The sequence below is a fragment of the Lacerta agilis genome, chromosome 10 (assembly GCF_009819535.1).
Source record: "Lacerta agilis isolate rLacAgi1 chromosome 10, rLacAgi1.pri, whole genome shotgun sequence".
Taxonomy (NCBI): domain Eukaryota; kingdom Metazoa; phylum Chordata; class Lepidosauria; order Squamata; family Lacertidae; genus Lacerta; species Lacerta agilis.
Genome location: NC_046321.1, coordinates 10,160,780 through 10,179,396, shown reverse-complemented (window position 1 = coordinate 10,179,396; position 18,617 = coordinate 10,160,780). Strand labels below are relative to the sequence as shown.

Sequence of the window (18,617 nt, the reverse complement as noted above, 5' to 3'; positions counted from 1 at the left end):
TAAAAAAACAAACAAACATTGAAACAAATACCGTAATCAAAGCAGCAATTCACTGCTGTTGGAAACATTACGGGAGGTCTGTATTTGAACTAAAAAGAGAGAAAGTTGTACAGCTGGAAATGACCCGAAGTACTAATTTTTGACAGTGAAATGGGGTCTTTTATTATACCCAGAGAAATCCTACTAGTCCCATTGCACCCACATTTTTATTATTATTCTATTCATCTGAAAGTCGTAAGTACAAAGCAAGCAAGACTTGGAATATGTCTGCGAGACAGAGAGCGTGTTAAGACTAACACCAATGGAAGAAGCAAGCACACAGATGAAGGCTCAAGTTTTTCTTTTAAAAGGGACACATGCCTCAATTTAAGTCTCATCAGTCCATTCATTCTACTGACATGTCAAACTGATTAGACTTCTGTTTCAGTGTATCTGAAGAAGTGTGCATGCACACGAAAGCTCATACCAAGAACAAACTCAGTTGGTCTCTAAGGTGCTACTGGAAAGAATTTTCTATTTTGTTTCGACTATGGCAGACCAACACGGCTACCCACCTGATTAGGCCAGCAAGACCTCTCTATCATTCCCATGACACCATCTCATGTAAGGAAGCTCATGCTGTTCCTCAGATGTTACATTTCTGATGCTTCAACAGGGCATCATTGAAGGGCAGGCAACACTTTTTCACTGTCACATCAAACCTGCTCTCAGGGCTAGCCAACCGGAAACCCATCACCCAATGAAGTATCCCGCTCTGTTTACATCAGAGAACGGGAACATGCTTACATCAGTCTGGTTTCGAATGCATGCTCTTCCTCATAAACAGCTCTGTATTAACCATCTCATCTCAGGAGATTGGCTAACTTGAGCCAACCTAGTTATACCATCTGATGGCAGCTCTATTATATCAGTCCCCAAAGTCCTCGTTTGTCACAGTCTTCATTTCATGGTTGACCAGCAGCCCAGAACCCAAAGCGAGGTCCCATTGCCTTCCTGAGTGAGGTTGGCAATGCTCACCTTTCCAGTGCCCCCAACTGTGGAAGGACATGTGGATCCAGAATTGGCCTCCACGGTCACTTACGGACTCATTGTTAAAACTGTTTACGGAAGACAATCTTACTCGGCTGCGAGGGATCGCCAAAGAAGAAGAGGAGGAGCTCACCTTTCCAGGTAATAATGCCCCATCCAACATATCACGAAGGCCTTGCCTATCTACCTTGCATCTTATTAGCAGTTCATGGAGCGCAACCCTATGAAAGTTACCTTCTGAGCAACATTGGGGGGGCACACCCATGGTGGGAGAGACCGAAGGCAGAAGTGGGCACAGCAAGAAATGACAATTTCCCCTGTGTACACTAGTTTCTGATGGGATGTGGGTAGCGCTGTGGGTTAAACCACAGAGCCTAGGGCTTGCCGATCAGAAGGTCAGCGGTTCGAATCCCTGCAACGGGGTGAGCTCCCATTGCCCGGTCCCTGCTCCTGCCAACCTAGCAGTTCAAAAGCACGTCAAAGTGCAAGTAGATAAATAGGTACTGCTCCAGCGGGAAGGTAAACGGTGTTTCCATGCGCTGCTCTGGTTCGCCAGAAGCAGCTTAGTCATGCTGGCCACATGACCCAGAAGCTGTACACCGGCTCCCTCGGTTAGTAAAGCGAGATGAGCACCGCAACCCCAGAGTCGTCTGCGACTGAACTTAATGGTCGGGGTCCCTTTACCTTTTACACTAGTTTCTATACACACCCCTCCTGGCAAACAAGAGCTCATAATCGGAGTTTAAGGATACATCCCGCCAGGCAAAACCACTCAAGGGGGGTCCGAAGCAAGGCTAGTTGAAATCGAGAAATACCCTTCTACTGCGTTCAAGAGTGGGGCACAACCTCCCAGGAGAATACTGCATGCGTAAGTGCGCTGGATTCGTTAGCAGAACTAATCAGTGAATATTCCTAAGTCTGAGCGGGTAAGCATGTGTTATCTGTTTTCAAGGGACAGACATCAAAAGTTGAGTGGTTTGTTCTTTGAACCCTGGATCGTATAAGTTGACCTTTGCCACAATCACGGCAGACGCGTGGGCTTTGGCCCACATTTCTTAAGAAAGCAGCCCATTAACCAGGGCAACTGTGCACAGCTTGGCTTGTTCCATTCTGCTAAAGGAAGAGAACGAGAGAAGGGCCTTTGGGGCACGCAGAAATACAAGGCATGGAGGCTGCTCACCCCGATATGGCTGAGAGTAAAATCAAGTGTGGAAAATTCAAGGGGCAAGGAGTTTGCAGCCTTCTGTGAACTGGCTCCACACAAAGTCTGTTTCTAAACTTCCTGGCCCACCAGAAAGGGGTTTCAAAAGAGAAAGGCACATTCTTAATACACCGTACAAGTCCACCCACTGCAAAAACCACAGAGAAAAACCTTTTGTATTCTTAAAGGAGGGTGGCGACAGTAAAAATAGATTGGCTGATACTTACAATCATTTTGAAATTACTGGAATCACCCAAGAGAAGTTTGCAAGTTAGATTTGATTCGTATTGGTGATCAGATTTTTTCCCCCTGCCGAACTTTTATTTTCCCCCTCTTAAACAAGAACAAAACTTACCCTGTCACATTAAAAGGCATTTTTTAATTTTCACGCACCCAGGAGTCTTTTCTTCTGTGCTGATTTTTCTCAATCTGTACTGGCGGATCTCTCGCACCAATGTATAAAATGCATCCTCCACTCTCTGCATTGTAAAACACAACTCCTTTAAAGCCAGCTTTTGTTAACCAGGATGAAGAGGGGGGGCCCCAGTCGTCAGAGGAAAACTGAAATCAGCAGCTACACTCCTAAGAAAAGCAGCTTGGGGGCTGGGGGCAAGATACCTAGCTACATTTGGGGGAAAGGCTTTAGGTACAATCCCATATTCATTATTGTTGATATCAAAGTATACCAGTCCTTAAGGATCTAGATCAGGGTTTCCCAAACTTGGATCTTCGGCTACTTTTGGACTACAACTCCCATAATCCCTGGGTAGCTAGGGATGATGGGAGTTGTAGTCCAAAAACAGCTGGAGACCCAGGTTTGGGAAAGCCTGATCTAGACTAAGGGTGGCTAGCCTGTGGCCTTCCAGATGTTGATGGACTCCAACTCCCATCAACCTCAGCAAATCTGGGCAATGTTCATGGATGGTGGGAGTCCCAACAATATCACAGGTTCGTCACCCCAACAGACTCTTTATTCATCACGTTCACACCTGTTTAGATGATAACACACTTGATTTCCTAAGATTTAGAGCTTCGCTTGTGTCCAGCATTCGGGGCAAATGGCAACAGAGCCTCCATTCTCCAAAACACTTTTAGGAGCTGGGTTTTAAAATTTCTTCCCTTCGGGAAACCCTTTCGATGTCACGTCCACTTGGAGCCCGACAACTAGATTCAAGCTTCACCAGCCTTCTGGAGACAAAAATCCTGGTGACAGGCGAGGCCGAAAAGTGGTGGGGGGGGGGGAACGCTACATATTTTCCACGTGCATTTTCCACAGTTTGTAATGCTGGTTTTTTCCCATTTGATTCCCTTGTAGGGAGATTGAGATGCATAAAATGTAAGGGAAATGCATACTTCCTTTAAAGATGAACCTATAGTTGTCAAAACAAAATAGAAAATTCTTTTCAGTAGCACCTTAGAGACCAACTGTGTTTGTTCTTGGTATGAGCTTTCGTGTGCATGCACACGAAAGCTCATACCAAGAACAAACACAGTTGGTCTCTAAGGTGCTACTGAAAAGAATTTTCTATTTTGTTTCGACTATGGCAGACCAACACGGCTACCCCCCTGTAACTGGAACTATAGTTGTCAAGTGAGATCGCATGAGTGGAAGTTTGCTTGGACTACACTCACGGTCCGTTTGGATGGAAGGGGTTGGGTGGGCCAAATTAAGGCAAATTAGGTCACTCACAAACAGTTAATGCAAGACACTGGCCAGGCTTGTTAGGCCTCACCCTAGCGCTGTTTTGTATGCAATGAGCACGCCCAGGAATGAATTCAAGCACTGCCCTATGGCTGCACATTGCAGAGGGAAAGTATCAAGAAATTCGTCTGCTGCACCAAACAGCGAGGAAATTCTGAGGCTCCTCAGAAAGCCACCTGCGAGGCTCTGAGCTAAACAGACACATCCCCATCTTGCAATAAGAGAAAAAAAGAAGAAAAGCACGGGAATTTTTCCATAAGCACAAGCGCACCCATCTGATCCAGCTGTTCTGATCGCCACGATTATTCGAGATGCTATTTCATTCACTTCCCGAAAAGGGCCCAATACCTGGGAAGGTCTCCTCCAAAACCCCGAGGGGGGGGAGAATGTGGGGGCGGGGGACAGCGAATTTCATTGACTGTGTATCCCCCCCCCTCCCCAGCTCATTTTAATGGAGGACCCTCAGGAACCATTTCAAGGCAATTGGGCCCACCGCCTCCATCCCGATCACCGAGAGCAGGAGTTGCGATTTTGTTTCAGCAATGCAGACAAGATGGAGAAAGAGATCAACACCAAGGAAGGCCAAAGACTGGCTAGAGAGGAGCCCGTTCGGGGCAAAGCAGTTCACCGCAAGAAGAAGAAGCAGGGCTTGGGGTGGGGGGAAGGTTTTTAAAGAGCCAGCCAACACAGGGGAAGCATTTGAGTAAGTTGTTGAAACTTTGCTTGCCTCCCACAGCGGCAGTTTTGCTACAGGCGAGCATTGCGACATAGGAGAGGTTTTTCACACGGAAACGCATACACAAAGGCATGCGCGTGCTTCCCTACAGCAGAGTGACAACTTTGTGGAGACTAGAAAGGGAGCACCACAAGTGGAAGGGGCTTCCTCTAGAACAGGGTTTGCTCATCCGTGGCCCTCAGGATGCTATTGCTGCTCTGCAACTCCCGTCGCCATTGACAGGACTGGCTGTGCTGGCTGGAGCTGATCAGAGCTTGAGTCCAAAGAAAAAGGCTGCAGCATTTGCCACAGGAACAGAGGAAAACGCTTCATGCTGAGTCAGGTCTATCGAGCTCTCAGTGTAGTCTGCACTGACTGGCAGCTGCTCTCCAGGGTTTCAGACAGAGGTCTCTCCCAGTCGTACCTGGAGATGCTGGGGATTGAACCTGGGACCAGTGGTCGAAATTAGCCAGGTGCCAGGCGCATTTTGCACCTGACTACCGGCCAATTGCGACCAAGTGGAGATGCCTGGGCACCAAGATGGCCCCTGACATCTCCACCACCTGGAGGTGCTTGCCTGGGGATCCTTGGATCTGGGCTGTTTTCACACACTAATACCCCATCCTGTAGAATTCTATCAGTTATGTTTTATCTGCACAATGAATTTCAGGAACCAAAACGCTTTGCTGTAGCTTGTCTTCACTTACCCCACCCCCACCTGCCCTGCTCACAGTTGTGAAGAATATTCTTACGTTATGAATGGCCCGTGTGCCACCATTAAGAAAAACAGTAAGTGCTCAGAGTTCTTAACCAAGCTGAAGGTGGTCAACTGAACAAGCCAGATGTTTAACTGAGAATCAATCGCAGCCAGTCCATCATATGAAAAATAAGGTTTTAGAGCCGCCTTGTCCAAAAATGGCAACTAGACATTCTGTTTTGGCAACTGCAACCTTGGTTTAAGGAGCCATTTGGCGCTTAGCTTATATATCTTAACACTGCCTGGGACCATCTGCATGCTCTAACAGATCCTCTAGCACCGAGCTATATTGCTCCTCCATCTTTCCTCCAGCCATGTCCCTGCAGTCCCAGATCCAGCACAAACTCCTCTTCACAGCTTCCTGTGGCCTCATTCTGCAGCCATGTTTTTTCCCTTCTCCATCTGCTCCCACATCCAGATATCACTCTGTTTGCGGCTTTTTACACCTCCAGCTCCGTCACCCGCAGCCACCCAAAGGTCTCCTGATCCCTTGAGTGACCCCTTTCTCTTTTGCTACCCCCTTCTGCGTGGAATTGCCCCCCCCCCAAAAAAAAAACCATCTTTGCCATGCCTTTCTTTCTCTCTCTTACATCAAATCCCTCCTCAGCACACACAAAGAGCAGTAAGCGGCATTTTTTAAAAAAAGCAACCATGCTACTGAAGAAAGGGGGGAAAAATATAGGATGAGCCATAGCTCAGGGCAATTTTACCCATCTCTGCTCTACTGGAAAACTATATTCCCACCCACCCACCCCACAAACAAAACATCTACCTGATCCCTCAAACGAACACTAGTTTTCAAAGGAAGAAAAAAAATAAATTGTCACCACAATTTCCCATTCTCTCCACACGAGGGGGAACCACACAGTAAACTCATCCCGGCTGCATGCGTAACCATACATTTAAAGCAAACTGTTTCTTTTTTTTTTTTATAAGATTTTTATTATTTTCCAATAAACAAGAGAAACACATAACATAACATAAACACCAACATTAACACAATAAAAAACACATTACATAAATACAATCGACATAGAAAACAATTAAAACAAAACCAAAACCAATACATACCTAAACTGGAACACCAATCTATCTCTTACTACTTAACAAAATCTAATTTCTAATCTTCTAAAGGGACCTCCCCCGCTTTCCCTCCTCTGCCTTCAATACTAATATACTTTGGTAATATTCATTTTTAACATTACAATTCATTGTCCAACCTTTTATAGTATCATAAAGTCTTAACATCTTATAGTATCATGAAATAATTCTTAAATCAATCTTATACTTCTTTTCACTTGAGCTGCTGCTATTAATCAGTTACATATCTCTTCACTAATTCAAAATTCCCAAAATCGTAGCATCAAAATCTTAAAACTTAACATCAAAATCCTAAAATCTTAACACACTATCTTCAGGGTACCATAAATCCATCCTAATAGAATTTTTATTATTTTCACCCTATTCCCCTTCTCACCATTTTTCTGCTCTCTCCCATGCCCCCCCACCATTCATCTTTACATTTCCTTCTATTGTCCTTGTTCAGTATCATCTTAAAATTTATAAATCTCCTCCTTGGGCGCCTCAAGAGGCACCAGCTCTCCTCTCCCAGCAACTCCATTTCGCAATTTTGATTTCCTTCCACTTCTGTCTTCAAAAATCTTCTCAGCTTCATCTCTGGACTCCCACTCCAGAGACTGAATCTCGTAGCTCCAGTCAAAACATCAGCCCTGCGTCTCTCACTGCACCAGAGCCGTCCATTTACCTGGGGTTGCTGAATCAATTCGTCCCATTTCGCCAGCACCTCCCCCAGTTCCCTGGAGAAGTCTGCTTCCAGATTATCAAAATTTTCCCAGATCTGGCTGGTCTCTCCTGCTCCACAACAAATTTCTTTGAAATTACGTCCTAACCAGTCCATTTTCCGCTTCACAAACTCCAATTGCAGAAGGATTGTTCTTTGTTCCTGGGTAATACCCGGATCTAGAATCAGTTTAAAAGCGAAAGCAAGCATGGTTGGAGCAAACAAAGGGTGTCGAATGTCAGTAATTTTCCATCTTGCGTATTAATTTTCCAGCGCCATTTTCCCTGAGACAGGGTGCCAAAATTAATTCCAAAAGCCACAGAAGAGATATTTCCAAAGTCTTCAATCCCCCAAATTGGGATTTAATCCATCTTCTCTGTCAAAGTGCTTCGTAGCAACATTGTGTCTAGTGATACAGCTGCAGCCGCTTGAAGCTTAATTACCTCCTCTGCACAACAAAGGAGAGGGACGGGCTTCCTTTTAACATCCCTCCCGGTTGGCAATTATTCAAATGTAAATCCAATTAGTCCCACACTTACTGCAGCCGGGGTTCTTCTTTTTTCTTTGAAGTTAGCAGGAAAAGCTTGGTGCTCAGGTCTGGCAGAATTGCTGCTTTGATCTCCCGGGGGGGCGCATCCGCCTCTTCAGTCCCGTGTCGGTAGCTCCGCTCGCTTGATTTTCCCCCTTACGAGGGTCAATCAAGAGCAGAGACGGCACGTCTGGGACCCACGAGGCCGCGGTCCACGGGACGCTCTTCCCGTGGCTTTAAGGGGCCCTTGGCGCAGACAAGGAGACCCCCAAAACCCCCCGGGGACTGGAACTGACTCAGCTCCACTCCGCCATTATCCGGCACCAAACCGGAAGCCTAAAGCAAACTGTTTCACCCAAATAATTCTGGGAACTGCCTCTCGCAGAGCCAGAACTCACAACGAATTACTGTTTCTAATGGAACCCCCAGATGCAGTTAAAAGTTGGGGGATTTATGCCCCAAAAATATGGGGCTAGAGGGGGTACAGAACCTCACGGCCTGCACTTTATTGCTTAGCCACAGGAAAACTGACAGGGGGAGCCTGTTATGTGGTGCTGGCGCACATTAGACGTTTGTTATAGTTATAGTCGTTTGACTGGTCATGTAGTGCGGATGCCCGATTATCGTCTTCCAAAGCAACCACTCTATTCCGAACTTTAAAATGGAAAGCGTAATGCTGGTGATAAACAAAAGAGGTTTAAAGACTCTCTCAAGGCAAACCTAAAAAAATGTAGTATAAACACTGAAAACTGGGAAACACTGGCCTGCGAGCGCTCCAATTGGAGAACAGCCTTTACCAAAGGTGTCATGGACTTTGAAGACGCTCGAACTCAGGACACAAGGGAGAAACGTGCTAAGTGGAAGGCATGCTTGGCAAACCCTCACCGTGATCAACTCCCGCCCGGGAACCTATGTCCCCACTGTGGAAGGACGTGTGGATCCAGAATTGGCCTCCACAGTCACTTACGGACTCACTGTTAAAACCGTGTTTATGGAAGACAATCTTACTCAGCTACGAGTGATCGCCAAAAAAGACGAGACGTTTGTTATAGCCAGCCGTGTAACTGAGATGGCTGGTTTGTTTTTTAGAACAGATTGGAAAAATTCAGGAATGGTGTTATCAATGTGCTTATGGCAGCATTCCCAGCATATGATATGTCCTCTTAAAGGGTATTTCTAAATGCTAGAAAGTGGGAGAGATGATGAGTAAACGGCTAGATCCTGAGTTCTTGGGAAACACCACTGGAGGCGGGGATACTAGGTTCCTTGGATTTTTACTCCAACCCATAGTAATTAGCCTGCCCTTTACCACTAAGTGTGCCACACATCCGGGGATGGGATAAAATACCTTTCAATGGGTACAGAAACTATTTTATAGCATAGGTCCTAAGCCATATGAGCAGAATCGTTCACGCCACACATTTAAAGGAATTTTATACCATTTTAGCAGTCGTGGCTTGCTCCAAAGCATCTGGGGAACTGTAGTCTACCCCTCACAGGGTTACAATCCCCTGCACACTTAACAAACCACAGTTCCCAGGATTCTTTGTGGAACACAGTGTGCTTGAAATGGATGGTGGGGATGTGATCTTAGGAGCGCTGCAGAAAACTTTAACTGGTGGCTCGTAGCTGCCTCCTGCCGGCCACAGAAGAAGGGGGTGGGCACAAGGCGGGCTTCAGTGTTGGCGAGTGCCCATCAGGGCCATGGCAGGTGTCCAAGGATGCCAGGTAAATATGTTTAGTCCCAAACAGCAAAGCAACTTCACCTGTTTAGAACCGGGTCAACCAACCGTGGTTTGGGGTGTATAATACATTGATGCAGCTCTTTAAAAAGGCCTGAAGGAAATGAATCATCAAGCAGGGGTGAAGTGCAAATCACAGGCTCTTAGCAGAGCAAAGCAAGTGGGTTGTAACGCAGAGCAAAATCAACGGAACCATTTTCTTTTTCTTTAAAGCAAGCAGAGATTTAAGCCCAGCAACTTCGCAACGATTGGAAAACAAAAAACAAATGATGCACAGATATATATCCAGGGCTGTTTTCTGCACTGCAGAATGGACTCAAAAGCTATGCGTGCAAAGGAAGGAAGCGCACGGGTCAAATTTTAGACTGTAAGCTCCTTGAGGCAGTGACCCAGGCTCTCGTTTTCTGAAGACAGTCATGTGCACATCCAAAGCGCTATAATTTGCTTTCCAAGTATACTCAAGTATGAGTTTTATTTACCAAAGCCCAGGAGAAAGAAGGCAACCCAAAGATGTCCCTTTGGGTCTCTTCCGATTCTGCAATTATTTGATGCTAAGAGGAGAAGGCAAGAAGTAAAGAAGGGGCTTCCTGAGCTGGAGCCTTGTGTGTTCTCCTGTGCAAGTGGGGCTCCTGAGCAAGGGGAGGATTCCCTCGACCACCCCCACGGCAACATCCTTCATCTTTCCCCGCTAAAGGAAGAAGGAAAACACTTGGGAGGCAGGAGAATTGTCTGCACATATTGGGAACTCTGGCAGAAGTCAGAGCAGATACTGCTATCCGTCTCTCCTCCCTCTGCTGCTTTTTAACAGGTGTTTTCTCCTTTAAGCAGCAGCATCTCAAGTGACACACTGCAACATGCTGTTCCTGGGATTCCAAGCTGGCACAAAGTGGATGCAGAGGGAAGGAAGGACTTGCTATGTGCAGAAATGCAGCCAGGTTCTTCTGTGGATCACGAGCATGCAGCTGCGTGAGTCACAGAAGCCCCTGTTCCGTTCAGTAAAGACACCGCCCATGGGTTTTCTTCTCAAGCCGTTTCCTAAAAAAAACCATGAGGACTAGATGCTGCCTGTTCTCACGCTTCCAGGTCTGTACTTGCAGGACGGATTTTGCATTTTGTGCAGTGTGTACACACAGCCTTGGACACATTCCAAACATACAGCTGTCGAAACATTTATTTTTGGTGAAAAGGAATACAGGGGGAAAGGGATTTCTGCATTAAGGTCAGGTAACTACTGAGTTGAGAGGATGTGAAAGCCATTTAAAAATGGATGCAAAGCAGTGTCTGCTACTATTCTCTAGTCCTTATTTCAATTTTTACCTTCGATACCTTATGAACATTAGGAGATCCCACACAGGCAGTTTGCAATTCCAGTATTACTCAGCATGTTCTTATGCGTGTTCAGGGAAACTGTTAACCGGGGCATTTACTTTCCCCTGACAATCCACTGTCTTTGCAGCTGGAGAGAAACGTTCAGATAACTCTTGCCGTTATGAAAACGACTAAAAATAACTCAGACAAGTCTTCAGCTACAACATCCTGCCACTTAGAATGCACCAGATGTTCCTACGAATTCACGCCAGACAAATTAATTCAGCATCTTAAAGGGATCGCAAGGGTTGCAGAGTCAGACCTCTGAACCCAATGCCTTTCCGAATTTGAAGACAAGGCTACCAGGCAAGTGCTGATCGGGGACTTATTAAGTGCAGTAAAAGAAGGATATATGCTTGGAGAAGTTAAACTGCATGCTTGTATATGGATTCTTGCCCTGGATTCTGTTCTTGGCCTCGGGATTCAGGTGATGCGAGTCTAAGATGGTAAAATCCAGACACGTTACCACATCTATTTCCCATAAGGAATTTGTGCGAAGTTCACGACTACCATCCCATGTAACTTCCTGGGTGGTTTTTTCTTCATTCTTTTAAGGAAGTGGAAGCCATGTAGAACACACACAGAGAGAGAGATTTAGAAGTTTTAATTTTAAAGCAGCAGCATACCACTTTAGCCAGTCATGGATTCCCCCCCCCCCCCCGAGACTCTTGGGAACTGTAGTTTGCACCTGACAAAGCTACAATTCCTTGCACCAGAAACAAACTACAGTTTCCCAGGATTCTCTGGGGGAATCCACGACTGGCTAAAGTGGTGCGATACAGTGGACGCTCTCGGGTTGCGAACGTGTTCCGTCTGCACACATGCAGGTCGCAATTCAGCGCTTCTGCACATGCGCCAAAACCCGGAAGTAACCCGTTTCCAGTACTTCCGGGTTCGGCGCGGTGCATAACCCGAAAACGCGCAACCTGAAGCGTCTGTAACCCGAGGTATGACTGTACTGCTTTAAGCGTAGGCTGCAGGCGGGACCTGATATACAAACTGGCTCTCGAGATTCAAATAAAATGGAACGTGACTCTGCTTGCTTTGTTGAATCTCAGCTATCTTGGGGAGAGACCGTATTGAGAGAGAGATGCAGGATCTATCAAGAACATGGGACTCGCCGGTACTAGGAATCCTACTCTTCATTCGAACAGAAAACTCTGTTCTAAACCTCAACCGGGGACGGTTGTTCTTACACACAAGACAATACACACACACACAATGTTACCTGTCTCGTTTTCGCAGAGGTTTCGATGAAAGGAATTCCGTAACTTCTAGCTAAGTCCTGAGCTTGTTTTGTGTCTACGGTTCTCGAAGGCAAGTCACACTTGTTTCCTACTAGCACCATGGGGACATCTTCAGAATCTTTCACTCTTTTTATTTGTTCCCTGTGGAGGGGCGGGGTGGGGGGTGGGGATAAGAGAAGAGCGAGAGACCACTTTAGAGCAAAGTAATATTTGCGGTGTTAGCACGATTACTTCTTTGAACACGGGGGAAGGAAGGGATTTTAAAAAGAAAAAGAAGTAAGTTGTTTAAATCCATTTGTTTTGTCTACTACCAAGGTTTTCATCTGCATCCAGCCCATCCCCAGGGCTCACTGATTTATTTTATTTTTACACTGCTAACTCACATACAAACATAGCTGTTAACCTTACCCCTTTTTTGAGGGAAATTCCCTTATTATAGCATTGGGAAACAGGAGGGAGGGTTGACAGCTATGCATACAAAATCATCCACAAAGGGTTACATACAGCAAATATAAAATATCAAGTTTAAAATTTAATAAATTCATTATATACATATATATGTATATAATATATATATAATGTCAAGTTTACACGAGAACATATTTAACTGCAGAAACTGCCCAGTCACAACATTCACCCAACTGCAAAGGCCCGTTGCCTGAAGAAAGGCTTTGAAAGATCCCTAAAAATGTAAAAGTATGTTTGGTGGGTTTCCAATGGCAGGATGTTCCACATTGCTGGACTGTCCACACTAAATGCTATATTTCTCACAGCTACCAAGCAGCCTTATTTACACAGGGTGCAGTAAACAGCATTCGCCCAACAGAACTTGGTGATCGAGCAGAGATGGTAGAGTTGGAAGGCACCCCGAAGGTCATTTAGTGTAATTATTATTTATTGATTGATTGGATTTCTATACCACCCAATACCCGGACGTCTCAGGGCGGTTCACAGAATAAAATCAAAATATAAAACATACATAATCAGGATAAGAACAACCACCCCCCAATAAACACCCCCACACACACACATACAAAAAAACCCACATTTTAAAAGGGCTTAAGATGTTAAGGGCTCGGGAAGCAAGAAGTGAAGGCACACAGTGGTGCGACGCACCTATGGCGAAGGACACGGTTTGCGCATGCCGGAAACGTCCGGCATGTGAAATTCAAGGCTGCTTTCGGGGAGTGATGCCAGTCCTACAACATGTGTAGAGAGCAAAGCACACAGATTGGGAAAACTGTGACTCGCGGACCTGGCAGTGGCAAGCAGGGCCACTCTGGTTCCTGTGGGGAAGCCATGTCACAAACCCGACGCATGTGGGCTTGCGGCCCAAACTTTCATTTCGCAACGCCTGATCGTAATAAAATGTATTTATTCATCGATCGTCACCTTTATAGGCCACCCTTCTTGCAAAGCGTCCAAGGCAAGCGTGCATGGCCCTCCCCGTTTCGATCTCATGACGACCCTCTGGGCTCCACCGAGAGACTGCGACTGACCCAGGGGAGAACCGAGCACCCGGATGGCGATCTGGGGGAGTGCCGAGTTACGCAACCGCAGCTGCCTTCTCACGATTGCTCCGTGTGGCTTTTCACAGCGCCACACAGATCCTGCAATCAGTGGGTTCTGGAGCCCGGATTAAAAATAACTAAAAAAAAAGGCTGCTTTCAAACTGATCAGTTTTAAAGAGGGCGTTTGCTACAATCACACGGCAAGTCTTTATGGGCTTTCGTTTGACGCAAATCGCAACTGAGTCCCATTTCTAGTCAACACCCTCCAAATTAGCATGCATTTAAGGCAGCTGAATGGCGGGGGGGGTGGAACAGAGAGCATTTGCTTAGAGCCATATTATGCAGAACAAGGCAGATATAAATCAAAAGAGGCAGCGACTTGCCCAAGGTCACCCACCGAGCTTCAGGGCTGAGGGAGGATTTGAACCCTGGTCTCCCAGGCTCCTGGTCCAGCACTCTAGATTTTACCTGCAGGGAGGTTTCAGCAGGGGCGAACGAAGGCTAACCGACACCTAGGGCGGGACAAACTGCCGGCTGCGCACGTATGGCGTCGCTACGTACAGCGCATGTGTGCAACACCACGCATGCGTTGTATGTGGCAGTTTGCCGCTGGTGCTGCCCAAGCACTGTATGGACGGTGGCGGGATCCTATGCTTGCGGCTGCAGCAGCGACGGAGGGATCCCACTGCTGTCCGTACGGCGCTCGGGTAGCGCTGGCAGCAAACCGCTACGTACAGCACATGCATGCAACACTGTGTATGTGTTGTACATGGCGGTTTGCCGGCGGCGCCACCCAGACAGTGGCAGGATCCCCTGCTCGTGACTGCAGCCGCAAACGGAGGATCCTCCACATGCGGCTGCGGTGGCGCGATGGCTGCTCATGCCGCTGCACACAGGGGTGGCAGTGAGAGCATCCCGCGGGGTGCCTTCTTGTCACACACACCCCCCCAGACATGGCACCAGGGGCACACCGCCCCCCCTTGTGACACCACTGGGTTTCTCTGTTTGTTTTAAAGTGGAGGCATTTCTCCCACCTGCAGCCTGAAGCAGGATATTCTGCCCTACCTGCTCAGGATGGTACCTTCTGCAACGTGAGCAGGTCCCAGAGGATGTGCGGGTCCCACATCCCCACAACCCAGGAGAGAGTCCTACATTCAGGTCTAGGGTAACCTGAGCTTGTTAAGCAGCCATCTGTAAAGCCCAACAAAGCAGATGCTGGGAACCTCGACCCGAAGCGAAGCTTACCTATAATGATGAATATCTTCGAAAGATTTTGTGTTATTGATAGCAAATACGCATAAAAAGCCTTCGCCCGTCCTCATGTACTGGTCCCTCATTGCACTGTACTCCTCTTGGCCGGCTGTGTCTAGAATGTCCAAGAGGCAGGTCTCGCCATCTATGACTACTTGCTTCCTGTACGAATCCTGAGAGAGGTGGGAAGAAAAGAGGGGAGGGCAGAAAACGCTTTTTGATTATTCATATACACCAGGGACGTCCAACAGGTAGATTGTGATCTACCAGTAGATCACTGGACGTCTGTGGTAGATCACTGGTAGATCACTGGCTCCCCCCAAAGAAGCCCAACAAGTTTGGCTCCCCTAAAAAAAGCTCAAAACTTTTGCCCTGCGTCCCCCAAAAACGGGGCTTTCCTTCTCCCTAAAAAGAGCTCAGCAACTTTGACCTGAACCCCAAAGAAATGGGCCTTTCCCCTTCCTCAAAAATGCTCAACAACTTTGATCTGAACCCCCCAAAAGGGGGTAGATCACTGCCAGTCTTTAACTCTGTGAGCAGATCGCAGTCTCTTGGAAGTTGGCCGCCCCTGAGATACACCTAACTTAGCGGCACCAATACTACAAGGCATCCTTCGCACCCGAGACATAGAGCCTGGAGGGCAAGCAGAATGGCGGAACTGGAAAACGAGCAGCGCTTAGTGTGGTCGGAGGTGGTACTGCAGCTTCCGGTCCGGCCGGGGTCAGGTGGTGGGATCGGCCTATAAGGTTTTCCCTTCGCACATTGGCCTGGTTTGCACAACACCGTAAGCCCAAATGTGGCTAAACGCAGGGATGGGAAACCTTTTACAGCCTACATTCCCTTCTGAGCGACCTTCAGGGATCGCACAGCAATGGGGGAAGGCGGGGCACAGGCATAACTGAGTGGAGCAATAAATTTAAGGAACCGCAGAAAGAGGGGGAAGGAAGTCAAGTCTTGAAATGTTAAAATGGCTGTAAAATTATTGAAATGTATAAACCTGAAAATTATAAATTAAATTAAATTCAAAAAGTGAGTAGGGCAATAAACTTGAGTTTTAGCTTTGTACAGTAGACTGGCTTCTACAGACAATTATATTTTTATTAAATATGTATACCCCGCCCTTCCTTCGTAGATCTCAGGGCGGCTCACAACATAGAATTGCAATACAAAAACCACAAAATGCGTAATAAAAATAAGAACAAAAACAAAACCATCATTATTATTACTTATTAAATTTGAATACCACCCTATACCCTCAAGTCTCTCACAACACATTAAAAAGGGCACTGGATGTCAATCAACCAAAGGCCTGGTTGAAGAGGAAAGTGTTTGCCTGCCACCTAAAAGACATACAGTGAAGGTGCCAGGTGAGTCTCCCCGGGGAGAGCATTCCACAAATGGGGAGCCACCACGGAAAAGCCCGTCCTCAATGTTGCCAACCTCTGGACCTCACGTGGAGGAGGCACACAAAGAAGGGCCTCGGAGGATAAGCTCAGGTCCAGGTAGGTTCATTTGGGGAGAGGCGATCCTGGGGGTATTGCACTCGTGGGCCGTTTAAGGCTTTATGGGTCAAAACCAGAACTTTGAATTGTGCCTAATTGGCAGCCAGTGCAGTCGGTCCAAGATTGGTGTAATATGCTCAAACCGTCTCGCCCCAGTGAGCAACCTGGCCGCCAAATTCAGCACTTATACACACCCCTCTCTGTGTTCGCTCCAGGCAAGAAAAAGCTGCGTTCGGAGTTCAAGGGCAGATTCCAGCTAGGCAAAGGCACTAAAGGAGGGCATGGAGGGTGACTAGTGTGAGATGGGGCTTTGGGAAGGATGAGTGCTGCATTCAGCTCTGGACCTGATCCTTGGGCTTAACGGGATCGTGCAAAGACGTGTGGCTTCTAGAGAGGATCTCACAAGCAGCTTGCTCCTCCCAAGACTTTTCGGCTGCCACACTTTGCAGAGATAAGCCAAGGTTTTGCATGCTGTGCTAAACCGGACCATTGCTTTTCTCGCAGTTGGGGCAGGAGGAAGCAATGCTGCACAAATAGCTAATTTGGCCTCAGTTGTGGATCCGTATTTCAAGCGACCCTAACCCCTTGTTACTTTTAGATATTCCAGATTACGTTTACCACCATTCCGTTCTGCATTTGCCTGCACCTTATCTAGCCTCTCCTAGTACCGTATATACTCCAGTATAAGCCGACTTTTCCAGCACATTTTTAATGCTGAAAAAGCCCCCCTCAGCTTATACTCGAGTGAGGGTCCCACCTTTTGGGCTGTTTGTTCTTCCTCAGCCGCTGCCGCCACCAGCCTCTGCCTTTCGGCAGCACCCTAGGTAGGCAGGGGGGTGGGAGGGGCTGGGGGGGGGAGAGAGAAGCCCCTCTGTTGTCGGCGGCAGAGGAGGAACGAGCAGCCTGAAAGCAGCCAGGAGGTTTGTGGTGTGGTGAACCGGCTTATACTCGAGTCAATAAGTTTCCCAAGTTTTTTGTAGTAAAATTAGGTGCCTTGGCTTATATTCGGGTCGGCTTTTACTCCAGTATATACGATACTTTTGCAGAGTCGGCCAGCCAGCAAACTCACTATCGGCTATGCAGAGTTATTTCTTTTCCAAATCTGTGTCTTTAAAAAATAACAATAAACAAGCACAAAAATACGTCCTTGTCTATCTTGGGCAGGACTGCAGCGGCGCTGATCCCATCAGCAGGGCACACGAACCTTCCTCCGCGTGCTTTAATTTTCCAAAAAAAAGTGTGTTTGGACGAAGGAGTGTCCTGGCATTCCAGCCACCTCTCTTCCCACGGTTGCAACAAGAGCTTGGGTGAGAAGCAGATTTTATTTCTATTTTATCTTGCTTGCTCCGTGCTGAAAGCAATCTTGATTACGTAACCAGAACAGAGGGGCAATTATATAAAAGTTACGGAGGGGCGGACGCCAAGATCTCAGAGTCCTTTCACCCATGGCACACCTACAAGAATTCCTTGCGCATTTCACGGGTATGACGTGACCGGTCTCGTTTTTTTCCAGAGCATTTCCACTGCAGGCAGAAGGAGCGGAGACAGGGAAACGGTGCCGGGGCGAGAGCTCCTGGGAGGACGTCTCAAGGAAATAAAAACACACAGCAGGCCTCGTTCTGAGCTGAAGGAGCATAGCCTAACCACCAAGAAAGAGCATGGCTGGATCAGACCAAAGACCCACCTAGTCTTAGCATTCCGTTTCCAGTAGCTGCAAGGCAGGTACAAGCAGAGAACGATAACATTGCTCTCTGCTGTTTGGCCCCGGTTATCCAGCATTCACAGGTCCCTGAACATGGACATTCCACGGTAAGCAGCCACAGAAAGAAGAAGCAACCACTCTGGGCGGATTCCAGCATATACAAAAACATAACAAAACATCAAACATTAAAAACTTGGACTGCCTTCAGGTGTCTTCCAAAGGTTGTATTGCTACTTCTCGACATCCGACAGGAGCACATTCCACAAGGTGGGTGCCACCACCGAGAAGTCCCTCTGCCCAGTTCCCCGTAGTTTCACTTATCTCAGAGAGGGGACCACCAGAAGTCCCTCGGAACTGGACCTCAGTGTCCAGGCTGAACGATGGGGGGCGTGGAGACTCTCCTCCAGGTATACTGGGCTGAAGCCATTTAGGGCTTTAAAAGTCAGCGCCAACAATTTGAATTGTGCTCGGAAACGTACTGGGAGCCAATCTAGATCCTTTCGGACCAGTGTTATATGCAGGGGCGTTCTTAGCCCCATGGCTGCCGGGGGCGGGAAGCC

General features: G+C 47.3%; 1 protein-coding gene across 4 annotated transcripts in view; it reads right to left on the bottom strand.

Annotated features, from left to right (window-relative positions):
* Nucleotides 1–18,617, bottom strand: part of KRAS (KRAS proto-oncogene, GTPase) — a 40,896-nt gene that overhangs the window by 1,295 nt on the left and 20,984 nt on the right. For 2 of the 4 annotated variants that reach the window (XM_033161982.1, XM_033161985.1), the window contains exons 3-5: nt 14,848–15,026; nt 12,073–12,232; nt 2,586–2,709 (exon numbers count right to left, since the gene is read on the bottom strand). In XM_033161982.1, the coding sequence (XP_033017873.1) occupies nt 2,590–2,709; nt 12,073–12,232; nt 14,848–15,026 (459 nt within the window). In that variant the 3' untranslated portion in view covers nt 2,586–2,589. The remainder of the gene's footprint in view (nt 1–2,585; nt 2,710–12,072; nt 12,233–14,847; nt 15,027–18,617) is intronic. The other 2 variants (XM_033161984.1, XM_033161983.1) reach the window with 2 other exon arrangements.